Source organism: Ictidomys tridecemlineatus, chromosome 2 (genome assembly GCF_052094955.1).
Source record: "Ictidomys tridecemlineatus isolate mIctTri1 chromosome 2, mIctTri1.hap1, whole genome shotgun sequence".
In the NCBI taxonomy this organism is placed as follows: domain Eukaryota; kingdom Metazoa; phylum Chordata; class Mammalia; order Rodentia; family Sciuridae; genus Ictidomys; species Ictidomys tridecemlineatus.
Window position 1 is genome coordinate 188,248,287 of NC_135478.1, and position 14,464 is coordinate 188,262,750.

The 14,464-nt window shown below is 31.0% G+C and overlaps 1 protein-coding gene across 1 annotated transcript in view; it reads left to right on the top strand.

Moving 5' to 3' along the window:
- Window positions 1-14,464, top strand: part of Asz1 (ankyrin repeat, SAM and basic leucine zipper domain containing 1) — a 42,896-nt gene that overhangs the window by 4,716 nt on the left and 23,716 nt on the right. The window contains exon 4 of the mRNA XM_005332272.4: window positions 2,018-2,129. Coding sequence (XP_005332329.1) covers window positions 2,018-2,129 — 112 coding nt within the window. The remainder of the gene's footprint in view (window positions 1-2,017; window positions 2,130-14,464) is intronic.

Here is a 14,464-nt window from a genome sequence, read left to right on the forward strand (position 1 = left end):
CAGTTTGGGAAAAAATCTTTCTGTTAGTTGAATTGGTTAAATAATATGCAAAGTCAAATTAGAAACCTATCCATTTTGAAAAAGTCTTTCCAAGAAGATAGATTCCATATATGTATTTTTAAAATTACATATAGGTATGTATATCTAATTTCTGAAGTAGAAGGTTTGGCTATTTTTAAATAAAAAAATACATTGAAAAAATCAAAAGACTGCTAATTTTTTGGAAAAGTACCTGAAAATTAGTTTATGAAATTGTAAACTCAACTTTGAATTATATCACTTGAAGTTGTTTCAAAAGTAGTTTATTAAATATATTTATTTCTGTTTTTCTTAGTAATTCCCACTTGGTAGTTCTTTGAATACTCTTAAAGAACAAAAGTATATATGCAACTGGGCACTGTGGTGCATGACTGTAATCCTAGAGGCTTGGGAGGCTGAGACAGGAGGATTGAGAGTTCAAAGTCAGCCTCAGCAACAGTGTGGTGCTAAGCAACTCAGTAAAACCCTGTCTCTAAATAAGATACAGAATAGGGCTGGGATGTAGCTCCATGGTTGAATGACCCTGACTTCAATCCTTAGCAGCCCCCTCCCCCACCAAATAAATAAATAAGTAAAAATTTTAAAAAGTATATATGCAAATCCAGTTTGTTATATTTATTTAATAAATCACTTTTTTGTTGTTGTTTTGTTTTGCAGTCCTGGTGATTAAAGTCAGGGTGCTCTACCACTGAGTTATATCCCAGTACTTTATGTTTTTTATTTTGAAACAAAGTCTCACCAACTTGCCAAGGCTGGCCTCAAACTTGAGATTCTCTTGTCAGCCTCCAGTTCATTGGGATTAGACACATTTGCCATTGTACCTGGCTTAACTTGTTTATAATAGGCCATTGAATTTACTTCATAATTATTTTAGAATTGATTTTCACATTAGTTTTTTTTGTATGTACATTAGATACTTGAAAAACTATAGCTATCGTTTCTTCTTTATTTTACAAAAATCTTTCTAATTTTCATGATTAATCATGTTTTTTATTATGTTTTTAAAAATACCACTCAAAGCTATACTTAAGCTTGGGATTTTTAAAAGCATAGAAAAATTTCTGTCCAAGAACTTCTTTTTCTACTTCTTTTCCTTGTAATCAGAGGAATACATACAGTTATAAAATACTTTCTATTTTTCTCAGAATGTACACATAAAGATTGTAGGTATTAATTTCAATTTACTTATGAATTAGATCTAATGAGATATTAAGATATGACTGGACCCACAGTTTATCAGTGGCAGAGCTAGGACAGATGATACTACCTTTGAATATCCTTTTGTTATACAACTTGTCATATGCTATGTTGTATGCTGTGTCACATGCTATGTCTAATATAGATCATAGCTATGGTGACCTTTTTTGAATTACTGAGTTCTTAATTGAGAAGTGGTTTTTCTTTTCTTTTTTTTTTTTCTTTTTAAATCTATCCTCTTTCCCATTGATGCCATAGGAGCCAAGGGAAGAACAGTTTTAGGGAACAGGGTGACTTCATACAGATCAAGAAGACAAAGATTAAATGTGGCAGTTGTATCAGTTTCAATAGGAAGGTTATAAGCTAGATTTCAAGAACTGTCAAATGAGTGAGAGGAAGTGAAACTGGAGAGTACAGCTCATTTTCCAGTCATAAGTTGAGGAAGGCAAATTTTAATGAACCAAAAACTGTTCATATTCAGGCAATGTGGCACAGTCCTGTGCCTCATCACTTGCTATTCTCTTGAGGAAATGGAATAGAGGAAGGAAGTTAAGAAGTGCATTGTGCATATACTAAATGGAGATGAAAGGGATTTATCCTTGATTTGTTTTGGTGAATTAATCTTATGCATGAGATTTGGGAAGAGTTTATAGAATTCTAGAGTGCAATAAACATATAGAATATTTTAAAGGTAAGGAAGTCAATTAGATATACTTTCTAAAGTATGAGGATATACTTCCTAAAGTATAAGGTTATTTCCTTGTTTTGTTATTCATTGTAGATAAGCAGACTATTTTGATAACTGCATGTTCTGCTCGTGGCTCTGAAGAACAGATCTTGAAGTGTGTAGAGCTGCTACTTTCAAGAAATGCTGATCCAAATGTTGCTTGTAGGTAAGAGCCTTACTGTTGGTTCAAAAATGTTGAAGATACTTTTCATTATCATCCTGTTAAACACTTCATAGTATGACTTTTTAAAAATCATAACCAGTGTTTGTTTACTTGGCCAAATAGTTTATGGATGAAATTAGGTCATAAGTTTCTAGTTCCAATTATATAAGAGTACCAAGAGAAGAGGATATCATAAAAATTGAACTTTTAACTTTTAGAGGAATATTATAGACATCTGGACTGAGAAGGACCAGTTGACATCAAACAAAAGTTTTCTATTAATACACTCAAAAGAATATGATGATCAAGGTACAGAAGTAAAGCCTGTTAAGTACTTTCTCTGTTTAACAAGTTTTACACAAATACTGACAATATATTGAAAGTGTGTATATATGCCTAAGACTTCACCAATTAATTAGGTAATAATTTACATATAATAGTGTCTAGATACATAGAAAATAATCTTGGATCTGTTGAAACATCTGTAATAATAAAAATGAATAGTGTACATCTTTAGATAATTACCAGATGAAAACGATTTTGATCTAATTTGAGTGATTTCAAGGATGGTCTTTGGCTGCCCAGGGGCCATTTGGCAATGTCCATTTGGCAATTTTTGCTTTTCATACCTGACAGACATTACCCACTGTGTTCAGTGGGTGAGGTCAGATAGGCTGCTAAATATCTTACAGTGTATGGGACAGCCTCCAAAGAATAACCAATCCCAAAATGACAAAATTGAGAAACCCTGATTTAGTATGAAAAAGGCCAAGACTTATACAGTAGATAATCAATGTTTAAACAAATAAAGATTACAAAGAACTGAAAAAGATTCTATCTACATATTTTTTAGCACATCAATTCACAGAAATTTTTATTCTGTCATTTAATATATCCCTAATTAGGGCTGGGGTTATGACTTGGGAGTAGAGCACATGCCTAGTTCTTAAAAGGCACTGGGTTCGATTCTCAGCACCACATAAACAAACAAATAAAGGTATTGTGTCCACGTATAACAAATAAAAGTATTATGTCTATGTATATCTGAAAGATATTTTTTAAAAAAATTTAAAAAGATATCCCTAATTAGGTGTAACTTGCACCTTGAAATTGGGACATGTACTTCACTAGCTAAAGTACACTTCCAAATCTGTTGTGGTTTTGATTTATACCTTTTGAAGTAGCATAAGACTTGCTTCTCTGGGTTCAATGGAAAATTGGTTTTTGCTTGATGTATCTCAGATTTTAAAATTTCTTTTACTATTTTCCCCAAAGTATTATAGATAGTCAGGTCTTTGCCCTCTCACTTACTTATACCATCTTCTAAATACTCAATATGAAGTTAAGTAAGCCAATGTCATAGGTTTTAGACTATTTTGCCTCTCAAGAGGCAAATATAGAACTCATCTCAAGAACTAGATGGCATCTTTAAGATACATAGGATATATCTGGTAAAACAGATTACATTGGAATTAAAATGACACAAGATTAGTATCTCATGCTAAAAATCATAAAGCTATCATACTGTAAGGCAATTTTAAAGCTGAAGACCCTAGAGAAGCTAATGAACTTGAAAGAGCACAAGATTTAGATTGGTATGTACTCAACTAAAATAGATAATTTTATAGCATGGTTAAAGAAAGAAAGCTATGTATTTAATAGAAATGAGAAATAACTTGAGAAGTCAACTTTCAGCTACTTTGTCTTCTTTAATGTTCAAACCTTGAACCAATACAGTTACTGAATTGTATTTTCTTCCTTGTCCAGAAAAGAAAATAAGTCATGGTAAATAGTGTTTTTTAAGCTGCAGATTTTATAAAGATAGTATTAATGAATTTACTGGGGTAGTCATAACATACATCCATATAAAAGGGAAAAAATCCTAGAGTACAGTGAAATTTGTGGGATTATATAGACAAATCATATTATTTTTATTTAGTTTCATGTAATATGTGCCAGAAGTTTTTTAGGGAACCATTATTTAGATGTGAGGAAGAAAAACATCTTTAGATTAATTTACTTTCATTCTGTAGACATATTCCTTTTGTTGAGCAACTCTTTCGCTGAGAAAAATTATCTTTCAAGAAAAACAGCACAAGTTAAGAATTGGCCATAAAGCTTATAGTTTTCATGAAAGCTACATGGTCATATACTTACTAGTTGCAAAAGACATTGAACACTAACTTTTTAAAAAAACTAAAATGAGACCCATAGTCTTTCTTCATAAAGTGAAAGTAAGAGCAGTCTTAGCAGTCAACCTCTAAACTAGGGACAGAAGTCCCAATTCTGATATGTAAAAGTAGCATGAAATTCTTCATTCTTGGAAATAGTTCAAAAGACAGGGTCTTAGTTTGTAGATAAATTGAAAGAAACAAAAGAGAAGGATTTACGTGTGTTAGGAACAAAAAGATAATTCTAGGAATTTGTAGATTTTGTAGTGAAAATGAGTTATTTGAATCAAATCACTTGTTTCAGTTTGTACTAAAAGCTGGTAAATAGAAAAATAAAAATCAAGAGGAAGCTGTTGAATTTTTTATACTTAATTAGAAATTTTTCTGAGTGGTACTGAAAAAATCTGTAATAGTTTGCAATTTTTAAATTGTATGTAATTTATATACATGAAATATTTATATTTTTATTGTTCAGCTAGATCCCTTTTGAATACTGCATACAGTTCTATAACTCACACCTTCTAATCTGTTGTTAAACTCACCAATTGAATCAGACTTTTTACTTTTTAGAACTGGTTTGCTTCTTTTTAAAATTGTGGTGTCACTTTATAGCTCATTTTTTTTTCCCTGATACTATTTTCAAGCTTTAGATTACAATTTCTGTAGCCAGGCTTGGTGGCCATGCCTATTATCCCAATGGCTCAAGAGGTTGCGTCAGGTCAGCAAAAGTGAGGTGCTAAGTGACTCAGTGAGACCCAGTCTCTAAATAAAATGCAAAATAGGGCTGGGGATGTGGCTCTTGGATGTGGCTCAGTGGTTGAGTGCTCTTGGATTCAATCCCCACTACATCCTGCTTCCCCCCAAAATTTCTTTAATGTCATAAACATATCATTTAGATTGAGCATTTCAATTTCTGAAATCTGTTTGTTTCTATTAGTAATGTTTATCAATGCTCCTCATTCATGACTAGGTGCTAGTCATTAGGTTTAAAATCTGCTTATAGGACTAATTATAAGGCTTAGGAGGTTCTATGAGAGAGACTTTTGTATATTTTTAAAACATGTTTGGGGTATTATCAATCCAGGACTTGTGTAATCTTAAATTTGGGATGGAGGTTCTGGACCATTTTGGAGTATACAACACAAAGAACTGATTTATCCTTGACCCTGGAGAAACAGACCCTTGAGTCTCAGTTTAATTTGTCTTTATGGTTTATCAAGCTTTCTACCTCCTATAGGCCTAGGGCTTTCAGTTTTGTTTCTCCTGATATAAAGACCACCAAAATGAGCTTTCCATCTGAACTGGCAGGTGTCCTCAGGGAAAAAACAACTGTGAATTTAACCTTCACCTCTCTGGCTTTTTGCTATCTAGATTTTGGTTCCTTGATATCTTAGTTCTACAGTTTTCAAGAAATTGAAATTTGTTTTCATCCAGCTCTTTTAGATGCATTAAAATTTTGGTCCAAATTTTGATCTAACTTGCTATTACTAGAAGTAAAAATCAGTATTTTGGACATTTTTGAATTGTTTATTTGTTTATAATTTTTTTGTGTGTGTCAACTCTGTTATTCTTTGTTTTCTATGGAAACTTCTTTTTAAAATTTTTGTTTAAAATCTCTTTGGAAATAACATTAATACCTCACAATGGGCTTTTCATAATTTGTACATAGGTATCTAGCTTGTTCTTTTAATCTTATTTTCTTTTATTATTTTTATTTTCCCTCCTGTGTGACTAATGTTAAAGAACTGGCAATTTGAAACCCATTTTTAAGTTAAACTTGCTGGGACACAAATCACATCTTGTGTTTCTCTTAGATCTTTTTACAGAGGATACTTAGCACAGTATACTTTGTCAAGCCGATATGGTAATTTACTGGTTTATTTATTTTAGCTTTGGAATTTTTCTTTGAGGGTGTTAGGTTTTTTGTTTTTATTTATTTATTTTTTTAAATTTTAGACAGGGTCTCACTAAGCCTTTTTTTTTAAGAGGGAGAGAGAGAATATTTTAATATTTATTTTTTTAGTTTTCAGCAGACACAACATCTTTGTTTGTATGTGGTGCTGAGGATCGAACTCGGGCCGCACGCATGCCAGGCGAGCGCGCTACCGCTTGAGCCACATCCCCAGCTCGGTTTTTTGTTTTTAAATCAAACTTTTGTTGAATATTTTCTATATAGCAAGCCCCATGTTAATTGCTTTTAAATATTGTCTAAATAATTCTTATAACTCAGGGGTACAAGGTATGTTATTTGTACAGAACAGAAAATTTGTGCTCAAATATGTAAATGCCTTTGAATGTAGCAGAGGTTTGATAAGGATATTTACAATAATTTAATCCAAACAGCATCTTTCAATAGAATGTACTTATGTTTCCCATCTTTTCTACCTGTATTTAGGAGTTCTCAACACAAACCAATTAAACAGCATGACTTTTTAATTGTTACAAAACGCATATTTGTGTTAAGCTGCCTATATCTGAGTATTTTGTTTGTTTTTATTGTCTTTCTGTAAATTGTAGTAGGTAGTTGAATATTTTCATTTAAAAAGTCCACAAACTGGATAAGGAAGTATTGAACAGAGTAATGTTTTTACTTAATTTAGCTTAATCATATTCAGGCCTGAAAACAAAGTGGCCTTGATCAAGTTAATTGGAACTTGACATTTATGATGTTGTATGGACTTACCATTTCTTATTTTCTTTTTATATTGACAATGCAATAAAAAATGGTATTATAAGTTAAAATTTTGAGAAGGTCTATATTAGATTATTGAATACACAACATAATTTGAAACACTTCAATTTAGCCTGAAGAATGAAATTGGCTTTCTTCTTGTTAGAGTAATAATGATATTTTAAAAATTGCATGTAATTAACATTTTATTTTTAGAATTTTTGAGAGTTTATTCTTCTTCCTCACTGAAATCTTGTATTAAAAAAGAGAGATTTCTTTTCATTTAGAAAGCAATTTTCTAGCATAAGAGTTTGTTATATTCATATTGTTTAGTCATGAGATAAGAGTTTTGTAAAATGATATGACATTTTAATTTCAATAGATGTTTTATTACCATTGATAAGATAGCACATATTAACTAATGCCCAAGGTTTTGACGTAATAACTGTGTGGTTGTTAACTTATTGAATATTATTACCTGTTTTAATCGACAGAAGATACCCTGGGAAAAATGTTGCTTTCTTTCTTAGAATATAAATTTGATTGTAAATGTCACTGGAGCAGCTTGGTAGATTTACAGTTTTGCTTTCAATACTAACTTGTTTTCTTTCTTTTTTTAATTTTTTGTTCTTTTTATTTTTTAAATATATAATAGCAGAATGCATTACAATTCTTATTACACATATACAGCACAATTTTTTATATCTTTGAATATAAAGTATGTTAATACTAACTTGTTTTCTAATTGTAGGTAAATATTTGATACGTCTGTCTTTTCAAAATACAGGCAGAAACATTCTTTTGGAAACAGTTTTTTAAAATAACTTTTTTAGAAAATATTACTGGAAAATGTCATTTATTTGTGATTTTATTCTTGTCCTACTTAAATGTATAAATAGTCAATACATTTTGTCATACAATATTAAAATAATATGTAGTCCATTTGGTAAAGTGTGAGCTTTCCTTGACTAAACAAATTTCTTGAACTTTTATCTCAGAGATATCTGCTTTTAATCAGTTTGGCTAGTGTTTTCATTCTCTTTTATTATTATTTTAATTACATACACACACAGTTCTTTTCACTCAGAAATGTGTTTGGGATCTTTGTTAGTACTTAGTAGTATTTACATTCTTGTGTTGTATGGTAGTTTGAGTAATGTCTCTTGAGTCGGATTGCTAAGATTTGAATCCCTGCTTTATTATTTACTAGCACTGCAATTTGAGTTAGTTATTTATTTGTTCAGTTTATTTTTTATAATACAGACATAAAAATGTCACTCACTTCATAAAGGTGTTTGGTATTTAAAACAGTACCCAGTCACAGAGTAAGCCTTGAATATTTGCCATAACAAAGATGATAATGATATTCTTGATACATATTAATTCTGCAAAAGACTTGTAGAAATTAAAATGCTAAAAAATTTTGTACATTCAAAATTTTGCAAACGACATCCGAATAGTTGTCTAAAAAGTGTTTCCACTTTACACTGTGAACTATGTGAGAGAGCATCCATTTTTTGCATGCTTGTCAACCTATTAAACTTTGTGATTTTATCAGTCTGATGGATAAAAATGAGTCTGTGATGGTATAAGGTTTTTCTTTTTTTTTTTGAGAGGGACTAATGAGCTACATCCCCATCCTGAGCATTTTTGTAGTTTTTATTTTCTAATTTTCAGTTCACTACAACATCTTTCCTTATATTACTAACTTTATATATTTATAATTTGCCTATCTTTTTATTTACCTGTATTTTCCTTCTGTGTTGGAACTGATTTTATCTTTGTTAGCAATTTCACATGTATGTAGTAACAACATTAGTGTCCCATAGCATTAACCTAGCTGTTCATATACTTAGAAATCAGCTGGTGTTTTTGAAAGCAGAAAATGAACAGGACAAAGGTAAAAAAAAATTATTCTACTAAAATGAATTCCCTAAAAAATTATCTGTTGAAGGTGGGGAACTAGCATATGAGTTCATAATTTATTATTTATAAATTATCTAGATTTAGTATATTGATTCTCAACAGTGTAATAATAATCAGAAGTTTTTGATGAGAATACAAAAAATAAACTTAATAAGCTTTAATAAAGTTATTTGTCCTTCATTTGTCATTTTTATATTGTTTTCCTAATTGTAAAATTATAGTATGAGAGTAAGAGTCATAATTTTTCATTATTAAGAAAAAACTGTAATTAGCTACCTTATTTTTGGGTGGGCAGGATACTGAGCCACATCCCCAGCCCTCTTTTTTATTTAGAGACAGGGTCTCACTGAGTTGCGTAGTACCTTGCCGATAATGAGGCTAGCTCTGAACTTGCGATCCTCCTGCCTCAGTCTCCTGAGCTGCTAAGACTACAGGCATGTGCCACCATGCCTGGCAGTTACCCTATTTTTAAAAAATCAAAAATTATTTGTTTGTGCAATATCTTGGTATCAGAAATTCATGCTCAAGATCCTGTTACTTATTCTTTTTATGACCTTGGCAATCTTGTGAAGCTCTGCAAACTTCTCAAGTTCTGGCATCCTTGTTTTTTCTCTTATACTTTTGTATAAGTCAGTTTTGGTATTTATAATTAAATTCCTAAGATAGGCTCCTTACAAAGTAAAGAGTCTTATTTAACTCACATCTTTGGAGGTTCAAGGATATGGCACCTGTATCATTTCACTTATGGTAAGGACTTACGGAGTTCATGGCAGAAACAATGGTGGGAATGTTTGAAAGCAGGAGTCATATCTCACACAGGAACAGAGACTGGGTGAGGTGAGGCTTGGGCTTTTATTATAATCTTTTTATGAGAGCTAACCAGGGACACACAGAATACCTTTCAAAGGAATTCACCAATTGACCCAAGGACCTCTCACTATGCCTCACTTCTTAATGTTTTCACACCATCTCCTACCGCCACTTTGGAGACCACACTTTCCACACATAAACCTTAAGTGAACTTTCAAACTATATCCAAACCATAGCAACCTTCAGACATATTTTGTATTTTGCTAGATTTTATATCTTTTTTCAGTGTTAGTTTAATAAAATGACTGATGGCTGGAAGTGGATTTCTAATTCCGAGCATTTTATCATTGTCAATCATAGTTTATCATAATTGTTTCATTAATCTCCCAGCTATGATTGTTTTTTTTTTAAAGAGAGAGTGAGAGAGGGGAGAGAGAGAGAGAATTTTTAATATTTATTTTTTTTAGTTCTTGGTGGACACAACATCTTTGTTGGTATGTGGTGCTAGGGATCGAACCTGGGCCGCAGGCATGCCAGGTGATCGCGCTACCGCTTGAGCCACATCGCCAGCTCCTATGATTGTTTTAAGCAGATTAAAAAAGAGTACATAATACTGAAATGTACATAAATACAAATTAACTATTTTACCCTTAGATCAGAGAAATTACACCATTGTCCAGTAATGTTTTTCCCCTTGCCAGGTTGAGAATTTTGTTTTTACTTTTCTTTGAATGCCCTCTAGTGGAGCTTTTATTGGAATAACCAAAAAGACTTTTTATCAAAGACTGTATCGTCCAGGAAAAAATTTAATTCTGGTTTTACATAATTACATAAATTTTCTTTTAAAGCAACACTTTTTAAAAACTGTTAACTAAAAATTTTAAGGAAACATGGTAAAGAAAGAAAAAGTTACTTAATATCACTAGCAAATTCAGCTGGTTTTTCTTAAACACTTAATATATGTTAAGCTATAGGGACAGAAAATGGAAGAGCCAGTCCCTGCTTCAAGAACTTGACAATACAGTAGAAAAGATTACCATAGAATAGAAATTTTCCACATAGTAAGACATCCGTGTAATAGAGGATGTCTCAATGCACAGAAAGTAGGAAAGCTTGACGAAACTAGATAACAAGTGAAAGCTTCCTAAAAGCTAATTTCCTAGACTTTAGTTTTGGAGAATGAATAGGAGTTAAGTCAATTAAAAGATGGTATGAATGATTATTCAGTAGAGAGGGAGGGGAAGTAGAGAAAGAGGAAAAATCATGTTTCTTTCAGGCAGTTTTAAATAGTACAACCCAAAATGGGTCAGAATTTGGCATTGGCTAGATAATTACCTCCCATTATCCAAGCTACAAAAAATAGGAATTTGATCCTGAAAGCTGTTGACCAATTTAAGAAGCATGAACTTATTAGTGTTTTTTAAAGGTTATTCTGACAGCGGTGAATTGAAACCAGATTATTTCGCTTGCCAAAGCCATGGATTATTTATTCAGAATTGTAAACAGCAATTAAATTTGCATGAATATGAGCAACACTGGTTTCATTGGTTCCACTGTACTTCAAAATAGAGTTTTTTAATTTTCATTTTTTATTTAAAATTCTCACAATAAAAATTTTCTATTAAAATTTTGAAAAATGTTTATAAAGTGAAATTATAAATTATAAATTATAAATTATAAATTCACATTTATAAAGTGAAATTACTGAGACAAAGGTTTTTGCATATTAAAGATTGTGAGAGGTATTACTAAATTATCTTTTTAAAAAACATTTCTTTAGTTTTATTAAATTTAAAAAAATTTAGTATCTTTAGTTTTAGGTGGACACATTATTTTGTTTTAATGTGTTGCTGAGGATTGAACCCAGTGCCTCATGCATGCTACATGAGCGCTCTACCACTGAGCTACAACCCCAGCCCACTAAATTATCTTCAGAAAAAGTTGAGTAACTATCTGCAAGAGTAGTTGAGAGGCCATACATAGTAACAGCACTAGATTTTTTTTTATGCTCTGTTTTACAATCTGATTTGTAAATAATGATGCCTCATTTTTTGCTTACGTGCTTTTCAGTAATCTTTAATTGATTAGTGTTAGACATTTTGTTACATATTTATATTTGTGTATTAATTGCACATTCTGTTGGGAGTTTATTTGGTGGTCCAAATGTATTTTACTTATTTATAAGATCTTTCTGTATATTTCATCTTACAGAATTTTTTATTGTTATATGTGAGGAAGATGCTGTTTCTAATTTGTTTTGTATGTATACTTTAAAAGAATTTTTATGTTGTGATTTTTATTCATCTTTTGAGAAAAAATTTTAGAGACCTAATTTCCAAAAAAAGTATCAGCCTCAGATGAAAATTTAACAAGTTACTTCTTTTAAACTTCCAAGGAACAGATTACACTAATTCTCTCTAAATAGTCCTAGAACATAAAAAACTAGAAGCCTTTCAGTTCCTTTTTTAATAAAGCAACAACATTGTTCTGAGACTCAATTTTAAAAATTATCTGTCCCCCAAAAAACAAATACATCAATCTCAGTTACAAACATAGATACAAAATCCTAAATCCTTAATGAATTATCAGTAAATTTAATGTTACCAGTAAATTAAATTAATAATATACCATGATCAAATAAAATTCATGTCAACTATGGAAAAATGGCTCAATATTAGGGAAAATATTTTAGGTCAAGGTATTTTTTGTTAAGATACGGAAGGTTACCATTATAATAGATGCCAAATGGCATTTTATGAAAGTTAAAAATCTATTTCAGATTTCTATTTTTATAACCTTCATAAAATTTGATTAGACGAATGGTTTTTTAATTTTATAAACATATATCTAAAGCCAAAACTAATCATATGCTTAATGGAAAAACACTACCAGCACTTGCATTGATGTCAGGAACAAGACAAGATTCTTATAAGCAGTCTTTGTTTTTGCTTTACTGTTGTTTTAGGAAAGATTAAGCATTCTAGTTATGCAAGAAAAAAAAAGAAAATGAAATGTAGTTAATAAAAATAACTAATAATGACAAAGTGTTTTTTTGTGCCTGGTAGTTTTCTTACTGAACATTATTATTCATTATCACAGATTATGGTAGTATAAAAAATAATTACCACAAGTGTAGAAAGTATTTTTATGCGTATGTGTAGAAACTGAGGCAATAAAAACTTAAGAAACATACTTAATATTATTCACTCAAGAAAGGCTGAAAGTTAGATTTGAACCTAGTATAAACCATAGTTTAAACCAGAAGTTGGCAGACTTCTAAAGCTTTATTGGAAGACACCTGTGCTGATTCATTTATGTCTTGTCTATGCCAATATTCATGCTAAAACAGCAAAGTTGAGTGGTTGTGGCATGCATATCCCAGTGTGTTACACCAGCCCTAAAAGGTATACTCTTTTGCCTTTTACAGGAAAATTTTGCTGACCTCCATCTTATGACATTAAACTCTGTTGCCTCAGATTAAGCTATTAGGTCTTTTTTTTTTTAATTAGGAAAGAGAGTACGAAATTATAATTAAGATTATATTGATTATATATTTGGTAAACCCAAGATAATCAACTCAGAAACTGTTAGAAATAAAAAGTATAAAATGAGATAGTTTTTTTTAATACTAAACTTCAAATTTCATTTGGTTTTCAAATCACAAATAATGACCAGTTTGGTAACATAATGATATTATAGATCCCATTCTAAAGAGCAAAACCAAATATGTAGATACAAGTGAACAACGAACATGAATGACATGAATGGAAAAGAAATAACTGATGAAAGAATCAAATGGGAACTCTTGCAATATCTAAAAACTTCATTAGTAATAGGCAAAGTGAAGGTTAGTGACTTGAGTCTTTTTGTATTTAGAGGATCTAAATGGTGGGTGTACAGCCATAAATCACTAAAATCTAGGTAAGGTAAGCATCATGAAATGAAATGGGGACAATAAATTCTATAAAAGATTGACTTAGATTAGTGAAAATAGAATCTAAAAAGGACTTTATTGCTCTGATGAATAAAAGAGGGATTTGCCTTTACAAATAATAAATAGGGATTATGAAACAGGTACAGTGGATTATGAAAACCATTGTTGACTATTAAAATTAAATAAAATGAAAAATTGCAGAAGGGACTCAACTGAAGGGTGTATTAATGGACTAGAAGCTAGATATGAAGAAATTGCCTAGAATACAACACAGAGGGTAACACATGGAAAATATAAAGGAAAAGGTAAAAGAAATGAAAAATCTTGGCAGAAACGCTAACATGTATCTAATAGGAGTTCCAGAAGAAGAAAATGGAAGCTATGCTGTATTTGAAGCAATAATGGCCAAGAATATTCCCAAACTAAGACACAAATCCTATGGGTTAAAAGATCTATTGTGCTCATGGCAAATTAATAGCAAATAGATAGCATATACATTTTAATTAAAAATTACAATAAACACACGTTACAGTGAACTTCAAAATACCAAGAATAAAGCAAAATTCCTAAAAGTTGCTTACTAAAAACACAGTTTACCTAACAAGACAATTTCTATACAGAAATTTCTATCGTATTTCACAATATAGAAGCTATATATGGAAGGAGACAAATAGTCTGAGAAATAAACTTGGGATCTGTAATTATATCTTTAGTCATTCTGCCATTCAAGAGTAAGGGCAAAATAAAGACTTTTTTGCATACACATGGGAATGTAAAGTCATCATCTTGAGTAGAGGCACAGCTAACATTTTGAGTGCAGTTGCAC